Here is a 10000-nt window from a genome sequence, read left to right as displayed (position 1 = left end):
AAGCTTTGTTAGGGTTGATTCATTTTACAACACATTGAACATTAGTCGTATCAACATTGCCGAGGGTTCGTTGGACTGAGAACATGAACACTGTCCTGGACGACAACAGGAAGGTACCCCCCTACCCCAGTTCTTTTTGCATCGGATATTTTATTCCATTGATATGAAGCTTTGTTACGCTTGATTCATTTTATTACACATTGAACATTAGTCGTATCAACATTGCCGAGGGTTCGTTGGACTGAGAACATGAACACTGTCCTGGACGACAACAGGAAGGTACCACCCCTCCCCCCACCCCAGTTCTTCTTGCATCTGATATTTTATTCCGTTGATATGAAGCTTTGTTACGCTTGATTCATTTTATTACACATTGAACATTAGTCGTATCAACATTGCCGAGGGTTCGTTGGACTGAGAACATGAACACTGTCCTGGACGACAACAGGAAGGTACCCCACCCCCCACCCCAGATCTTCTTGCATCGGATATTTTATTCCGTTGATATGAAGCTTTGTTAGGCTTGATTAATTTCACAACACAGTGGACATTAGTCGTATCAACATTGCTAAGGATTCGTTGGATTGAGAACACGAACACTGTCCTGGACGACAACAGGAAGGTACCCCCCATCCTAGTTCTTATCGCATCGGATATTTTATTCCATTGATATGAAGCTTTGTTACGCTTGATTCATTTTACAACACATTGAACATTAGTCGTATCAACATTGCCGAGGGTTCGTTGGACTGAGAACATGAGCACTATCCTGGACGACAACAGGAAGGTACCCCTCTACCCCAGTTCTTTTTGCATCGGATATTTTATTCCGTTGATATGAAGCTTTGTTAGGCTTGATTCATTTTATTACAACACATTGGACATTAGTCGCATCAACATTGCTAAGGGTTCGTTGGACTGAGAACATGAGCACTGTCCTGGACGACAACAGGAAGGTACCCCCCTACCCCAGTTCTTTTTGCATCGGATATTTTATTCCATTGATATGAAGCTTTGTTAGGCTTGATTCATTTTATTACAACACAGCGGATGTTAATCGTTTCAACATCGTTGCTGCACGAACGAAGTTATTGCAGTGGTTTCATTTTATACAGTATTCATCTCACTGACGATGCAGCGATCGACCTAAAGTAAGATCACACCAGGGTTTAGAGGTATCCAAGTCGATCGATGAAAGAACAGTAACTGTTACGTGGCTACAAGATCCTAAAGGAAAGTGAAATCAAGAAAGACGTTTGTGTGAGATTTTGTCGCGAGGTTTATGTCATATAACATGACGCCAAGACTTGTGCAGTTGTAGCTTGATATTCACTGCGTGCCGTTTTCTCGTTTATTTGTTTATTAGAATGAGGAAGTAGGGGAATGTCTCCAGTGAATAATATACTGACCAGAATGTCGCACATCACTGACTAGTGATCATAGCACACAATTCGTTGACAAAAACTCGAATATTACAAGAAATGATATGGACAGTAATAGTCATATTTGACTGCATGACAGCAATTTTGATTTCCAATAACATCAACCACTCAAGTCATCTTGTATTTCCCTTCAAACTATTGTACACGAGACATACACAATTATACAACTGGTTCATCACTTGTGTAGATATCTGGATTACATGTGCTGCTGTTTTAATCTTTTAGTAAGTGTTTTTCTCCTTGTTCAAAGTGTATTATTCAGAATGTTTTATTCGTTTTCTGGTATTTAGTCAGTAGAACACAGCTTAAATCTGACAATGAATATTTTACGATTATTGTGTTATTTGTGGAGAGGACAACTCTATCGTCCCCGTTCTTCTTTCATTTCCATTATTTTCCTTCTACGTATCTTTCAATTAAAAAAACAACAACATTATATTAGTTACTTATTTGTTTATTCTATTTCGTTTCATGCAAATGTTTTATACAAACAACAACAACATTATATTAGTTACTTATTTGTTTATTCTATTTCGTTTCATGCAAATGTTTTATAAAAAAACAACAACATTATATTAGTTACTTATTTGTTTATTATATTTCGTTTCATGCAAATGTTTTATAAAAAAAAACAACAACCCAACCAACAACATTATATTAGTTACTTATTTGTTCTATTTCGTTTCATGCAAATGTTTAAAACAACAACAACAACAACTTTGTATTGGTTACTTATTTGTTTATTCTATTTCGTTTCATGCAAATGTTTTATGCAAACCTGTGGTTCGCTCTCAAGGCCTGACTAGTGGGTTGGGCTTTGGTGTAGGTCAGACACCTACTCCTGTTTTTTTGTTGTTGTTTTTTTTTTTTACAGCAGATGTGATGCAGCGTGTATGGATCAGTACGCACGCTTTTACATCTCACCTCACTGAAACTGTATATCCTAAGTCAGCAGAGCACAATGTAAACCCAGTAAATAGACGTAGCGTTATGATTGTGCTGTTTGTGAAGAGGATGATGCTATCCTAACAATAGTCATAGCATCATGATTGTGATATCTGTGAAGAGGACGATGCTATCCTAACAATAGTCATAGCATCATGATTGTACTGTTTGTGAAGAGGACGATGCTATCCTAACAATAGTCACAGCATCATGATTGTGATGTCTGTGAAGAGGACGATGCTATCCTAACAATAGTCATAACATGTCATGTTTGTGATGTCTGTGAAGCGGACGATGCTATCTCAACAAATAGACATAGCATTGTGATCGTGCTGTCTGTAAAGATGGCGATAGTAACTCAACAAATAGATACAGCATTATGATCGTGCTGTCTGTGAAGAGGACGCTGCTATCCCAACAAATAAACATAGCATTATGATTGCGCTGTCTGTAAAGATGACGATAATAACTCAACAAATAGACATAGCATTATGATCGCGCTGTCTGTGAAGAGGACAATAATAACTCAACAAACAGGCATAGCATTATGATTGCGCTGTCTGTGAAGAGGACAATAATAACTTCAACAAACAGGCATATCATTATGATCGTACTGTCTGTAAAGATGACGATAATAACTCAACAAACTGACATAGCATTATAATTGCACTGTCTGTGAAGAGGACAATACTAACTCAACAAACAGGCATAGCATTATGATCGTGCTGTCTGTAAAGATGACAATAATAACTCAACAAATAGGCATAGCATTATGATTGCACTGTCTGTGAAGAGGACAATAATAACTCAACAAATAGGCATAGCATTATGATTGCACTGTCTGTAAAGATGACGATAATAACTCAACAAATTGACCTAGCATTATGATTGCACTGTCTGTGAAGAGGACGCTGCTATCGGTCCCCACCCTCCGTGTTTCAGCTGTGCCTGATGAGCGGTGAGATCATCCAGATGAGCAGCAAGCAGAACATGATCTTCGAACCACAGGACCTGGAGCAAGCCTCTCCAGCCACTGTCAGCAGGTAGCACTGGTTCGGGGCCGTGGTCACTGGTGGTGGTGGTGGTGGTGGTGGTATAATTGTTGTTGTTGTTATTACTATTACTGTTGTTGATGTTATTATTATAACGATTGTCATTATTATTACTATTGTTATTATTATCACTATCATTGTTATTGTTGTTGTCATTTATTCATATATTTGATTATTTAACTATATATTCATGTTATAAACTCTCCTTGATTTACGGGCTTATTTGTTATTGTACCCTACTTGTTTATATTTGAAGTTCGTTTTACATGTTTTTAGTAATTTCTTACAACGGAGTGTGAACTGGAGACTGATGGCGGGCGCATGGATATCTGATGCGGCTGAGATTGTGTACTTCTGAGCGTATGCAAATGAGTTGAATAGTTTATGTATGTCTATATTTGTACTATATAGGATTTAACTGTGTGCCACCAGACCAAGCATCTCCTTTTAAGGACAATAAATTATTTTGTGATATTGTGAGTGTAGTTCTTGGTTTTCATTGTCAGAGGAAGGTGGCAGAATGGTTAACACGCTCATCTGCCAATTCAGAGTCCGTGAGGGTGTGGGTTCGAATCCCACTCTCGCTTTTCTCCCGCGTTTGACTGGAAAATCAAACCGGGCGTATAGTCATTCGGGTGAGACGATAAATCTTCTTCTTCTTCTGCGTTCGTGGGCTGCAACTCCCACGTTCACTCGTATGCACACGAGTGGGATTTTACGTGTATGACCGTTTTTACCCCGCCATGTAGGCAGCCATACTCCGCTTTCGGGGGTGTGCATGCTGGGTATGTTCCTGTTTCCATAACCCACCGAACGCTGACATGGATTACAGGATCTTTAACGTGCGTATTTGATATTCTGCTTGCATATACACACGAAGGGGGTTCAGGCACTAGCAGGTCTGCACATATGTTGACCTGGGAGATCGTAAAAATCTCCACCCTTTACCCACCAGGCGCCGTCACCGTGATTCGAACCCGGGACTCTCAGATTAACAGTCCAACGCTTTAACCACTCGGCTATTGCGCCCATCGAGGTCGCTTGTGTAGCAAGCACTTGGCGCGCTGAAAAAGAACCCATGGCAGTAAGCGTGCTGTCCTCTGGTAAAATGATATAGCATAAACCTACCCTGACAGGTACACAATTATAATTATATGCATGCACTCAAGGCCTGACAAGCGCGTTGGGTTATGCTGCTGTCAGGCATCAGCTCAGCGGATGTGGTGTAGCGTATATGGATTTTTTTTCCGAAGGCAGTGACGCCTCCTTGAGAAACTGAAACTGAAACTGTCAGTGTTGTTTTGAATGCTTGACTGCTGCTGATGTATAGGCTCTTCAATGAAGGGCTGTCACCTGACATCTCCCTCTGGGGACTGCGTTTATTGTTTGGCGAGATCAAGGGCGCTGTTCACATGAACACAAACAGTGGTGACTGCATATAAAATTCATGCAATGCTAGTCTGTGTGTGTGTGGGTGGGGGGGTGGGGGGTGGCTGTGGGTATGTATGTGCGTGCGCACGTGTCGTGTGTCGCGTGGCGCTGCGTTGTGTTGCCTGACGTTTGGTTGCATTGCATTGTGTGTGCGCGCACAGTACGTGTATTTGAATTCATGTTCCCACCATTCCTCGTGCATGCATGCAGGGTGGTTGTTTCATGTTCACGTCCAGACCTAAACCCTTTAGCTAAAATCACACAGTGTGAATAGACATGAAACTGAAGAGCACACACCTGCACTGTGGCCGGGTGGCTGGGTGTTCCAGGTGCGGCATGATCTACATGGACCCTCTGCAGTTGGGGTGGGAGCCGCTCGTCGTGTCCTGGATGCAGACCAGCCTGCCGGACTTCCTCACGGCGGATCAGCGGAACGTCATCAAGGTCAGCATCTTCTGTACTGTCTGTCGTTCTCCATACAGTCAGTGACCATGAAGAAAGAAGGTGTGCACGTTACACTCATTGCTCTGTGTCGGTCATTAGCTCGCGTCAGTGCAAAAGATATGGCAACATCTGGTAAACATTGAAAAACAGCAACAAGAAAACAAGACACACAGAAAAAACAAACAAAATCAGTGTAAAAGATATGACACTACCTAGTAAAGATTTAGAAAACAACACGAAGAAAAGAAGACAAAAAAACAAAACAAAAACAAACAAACAAAAAACCCCAAAACAAAACACACACAAAATAAACAAAAATAAAAACCAAACAACAATCCCCCACCCTAAAAAACAACAACAAACAAACAAAAAAACAGAAAAAACCCAAAAAAACAAACAAACAAAACAAAACAAAACAAAAACAGCAACGAAAAAGCAAAACCACCAGACAACAAGGAAACAAACACCACCACCACCATTAACAAAACACCCAGTTTGATTCGTTCACATGTGATTGGGTATTGCCGTCTTGTCCGTAGTCTGACCGAGCTATCGACATTACACAATCGGCGTCAGTTGTTTCTGCACACTTTGTGCTCGGACTCGGTCATGAAGAATTCTGAAGCGTTTTCCATCGTTTGATATTTGAGCTGATATTCTATATCGCGACACCACATTCAGTCCTTGAGTAGGCGATACGTATTGATTTGTGATTTGCTCCAGATAGTATTTAAGTGGAAACCACTAAACATTGTGCTCGACTAGTTCGCAAAGGGAGTGATATGGTTCGCTGTAGATGTTATTCGGGTATGTTTTACTGCATTCCCCAGGTTTTGTGTTCGGATTACTGATGAAGAACATGATACGATGTCCTGCAGATGTTGTTTGAATGACTCTCTTATCGCCTATCCACACTTTGAGAACTACAGAATATATTGTGATTTAATTCACTTTATTCGCTTCAGTAACGAAGCTTATGATTTGGCATTTTGTTTGCTTGAGAGACAGAGAATTATAATTTGATATATTTAACACATTTTCGTTGCTTGGACAAAAAGAACGTGCTATGATTTAAAATCAAATTTGTTTGCTTGGATGATGGAGAATGTTTTGTGATTTGATTCATATTTTGTTTTCTTTGGTGGAGAAGAATACAGGAGCTATCTTTATCTTCAATGAGAGAAGTTGATTTTCATTCAATATGTCTACACACGTAGATGGCGTAAAATGCTTCAATGTTAGTGTAAGCTACACGTGCAATAATCAGAGTGAACATGAAATACTAAAATGTTAACTTGAAGTCAACAGTATATACAGTAATCATTGTCATCACCTTCACCTATCCCTTGTGTTCATGTCGTTGGGGCACCTGTGAATACAACACCCCCACTCTCCTCCACCGTTCTCTGTCCTCTGCTGCTCTCTGGGATTCCACCAGATACATCCCTGTCACAGTCATCAGCACGCAGTTATCACAGTTAGAGGAGAATATAAATTATAGTAACGATGTGCTGTATTGATCAAAGTTAGAGGATATCCGTATAATATTATACTGTAACGATGTGCTGCGCTGATTACAGAGGATTTCCATAGAGCACTACGTTGTAATGATGTGCTATGTTGATCATAGTTTGTGGATCTCCATAGAGTACTTCACTGAAATGCTGTGCTGTGCTGATCACAGTCAGAGGATTTCCATAGAGTACAGTACACTTATGATGTGCTGTGCTGATCACAGTCAGAGGATTTCCATAGAGTACAATACACTTATGATGTTCTGTGCTGATCACAGTTAGAGGATTTCCATAGAGTACAGTACACTTATGATGTGCTGTGTTGATCACAGTTAGAGGATTTCCATAGAGTACAGTACACTAACGATGTGCTGTGCCCATCACAGTTAGAGGATTTCCATAGAGTACAGTACACTTATGATGTGCTGTGTTGATCACAGTCAGAGGATTTCCATTGAGTACAATACACTTATGATGTGCTGTGTTGATCACAGTCAGAGGATTTCCATAGAGTACAGTACACTTATGATGTGCTGTGTTGATCACAGTCAGAGGATTTCCATAGAGTACAGTACACTAACGATGTGCTGTGTTCCAGATGCTGTTTGACTGGATCCTGCCGCCCAGCCTTCACTTCGTGGGCAAGTACTGCCAGCACATCCTGGCCTGCCATCCCATGCACCTCACTGCCTCCGCCCTCAAGTTGTACGAGTGTCTTCTGGAGGACGTCAAGTACGTCTTTTGTGTGTTTGCTGCTTGCTGGCTTTCGTTTTTGCCTGTCTACCTGCCTGTTATCTGCTTGTTTGTAGCTTTCACGTTTAATTGCAACTACTGATACCAACGAACTCGCACACTCACACACACGACTGTACAAAAGGCACGCGCGCATTCAAAGCGATACGAACATGGGCATTGCAGCTCACGTGCACACACAGACACACAGACACACACACACACACAGACACACACACACACACACACACACACACACACACACACACACACACACACACAAGCATCGCACGTACACACGTGCACGTTGCAACACAGAACAACGTATATGCGTGCGCTGCAGCATCCTCGGTCAGAGACCAAACTCACAAGTGCTTTGCAAATACCAGAGTCATTTGCATAACAGGCTGCCTACATGAGTAGAGGCAACCGACAGCTGCTTTCAGGCGTTCGTCATTGGTTTCGTATGTCATTCAGTGAGGCTTCAGGTAGGCTTCAGTAACGCACACACGCACACACACACACACACACACACACACACACACGCACACACACACACACGCACACACACGCACACACACATACACGCACGCACACACACACACTCACACACACACACACACGCACGCACACACACACACACACACACACACACACACACACACACACACACACACACACACGCACGCACACAGTCCTTGTGTAAAAATATATCCCCCTCTATCAGTACAGGTTCTTTTCAAATTTCAAAGTCCAGTTGTTGTGCTCAGACTTGTCAGATGATAGGATCATCAAATTCGGAATTTACATTAACTAATGCCTTGAGATCAGATGTTCCTTCCAGTAATTTGTATGTATTGTGCGTGCTTGAATATCAAATCACTTAGAACGTCACATGGTTGCTATTGTCTACCCCTTTGTTCATATGGGTCTAATGGCCTGTAAAAACTGACTACATATTTTGTGTTTAAGTTTTTTTTCGTATTTTGTATTTTTGTATTGTACACACACACACACACACACACACACACACACACACACACACGCACACACACACAAGACCACGTATATCTCCATATATTCACCATCCCATCCAACCAAACCGTACCCCTACCACCCCACAGGAAGCTAGGCAAGGAGGACGAAGACGACGAGGAGGACTTCATGGAAGAGGAGGAAGAGATCTCGGAGGACGCCCCTGATCCCATGGCCAAGGTGCTGTCCAAGTCGGACAAGGCATTCCAGGAGGATCAGACCAACCTGCTCATCGCCCACTTCTTCTTCGCCATCGTCTGGTCCGTGGGCGCCACCCTGGACGCTCGCTCCCGCATCAAGTTCGACGAGTTCTTCAAGAGTTTGTGTGAGATGGAGGGCAACAATGCCAAGTATCCCAGGTTTGTTGTCTGGTGTGTGTGTGGGGGGGGGAGGAAGGGGGGTTGTTGGGTTGGTGTGTGGGTGTGTGTGGGAAGGTGTGTGTGTGTGTGGGGGGGGGGTGAAGGTGTGTGTGTTTTGGGGGGGGGGTGTGTGGGGGGGGGGATAGGAAGGGTTGCATGAAAGGTCGATATGGCTGAGGTCTCTCTCCACTTCAGTTTATCTCTGGTCGTCCTTTGTGTTTCCAACCTGCACCTGTTCAATTCACAGCTTGGCATCGCAGTTTCAACACACACACACACACACACACACACACACACACACAAGGAAAATGTGTTATTACTAGTCAGTGAATAAATAGACAAATAAATAAATAAATACAGAAATAAATATGACATAACCATTTTGTTGTCAGACCGAAGGAGCTGAAGTTCAGCCGTGCCCTGATGATCCCCAAGAAGGGCACGGTGTATGACCACGTGTACATCCAGAGGCAGTACGGCTCCTGGAACACCTGGACCAGTCTGGTGCAGGCAGTCAGCATTGGGGAAAAGGCACAGGTAAAACCGTGTACCTGTTCAAACGATCGTTTGGGGTTGGTAGATTGATGGTTTGATACGATGAGTGTATATGCTGATTGTGGTTGTGGTTCATTTAGCATTGGTGAAAAGGCACAGGTAAAACCGTGTACCTGTCCAAACTATCGTTTGGGGTGGGTAGATGGATGGTTTGATACGATGAATGTGTATGCTGATGGTGGTTGTGGTTTATTTAGCATTGGGGAAAAGGCACAGGTAAACCCGTATCCATGTCCAGATGATCGTTTGGGTTGGAGTATTTTTGTTGTCTCTCTGTCAGCTTTTTTGTGCCCCCTCCATGAAATGAGTGTAGATTGTTGGTTTAGTGCGATGAGTGTGTAGGTTGATGGTGGTTGTGGTTTGGTCATCATTGTGGAAAAGGCACAGGTAAAGCCGTGTCCCTATCGAGACGATCGTTTTGGGTCGGAGTTTTTTTTTTCTTCTGTCTTTTTGTCAACGTGTTGTGGCCCCTACAAGAAATGAGTATAGAT

At 42.5% G+C, this 10000-nt stretch overlaps 1 protein-coding gene across 1 annotated transcript in view; it reads left to right on the top strand.

Moving 5' to 3' along the window:
• LOC143284975 (dynein axonemal heavy chain 3-like) overlaps positions 1–10000 on the top strand; it is a 198196-nt gene that overhangs the window by 107071 nt on the left and 81125 nt on the right. Inside the window, exons 38-42 of the mRNA XM_076592137.1 lie at positions 3330–3430; positions 5200–5314; positions 7427–7560; positions 8685–8954; positions 9347–9491. Coding sequence (XP_076448252.1) covers positions 3330–3430; positions 5200–5314; positions 7427–7560; positions 8685–8954; positions 9347–9491 — 765 coding nt within the window. The remainder of the gene's footprint in view (positions 1–3329; positions 3431–5199; positions 5315–7426; positions 7561–8684; positions 8955–9346; positions 9492–10000) is intronic.

Source organism: Babylonia areolata, chromosome 8 (assembly GCF_041734735.1).
Source record: "Babylonia areolata isolate BAREFJ2019XMU chromosome 8, ASM4173473v1, whole genome shotgun sequence".
Classification (NCBI taxonomy): domain Eukaryota; kingdom Metazoa; phylum Mollusca; class Gastropoda; order Neogastropoda; family Buccinidae; genus Babylonia; species Babylonia areolata.
This window is presented reverse-complemented; position numbering and strand designations above follow the sequence as displayed.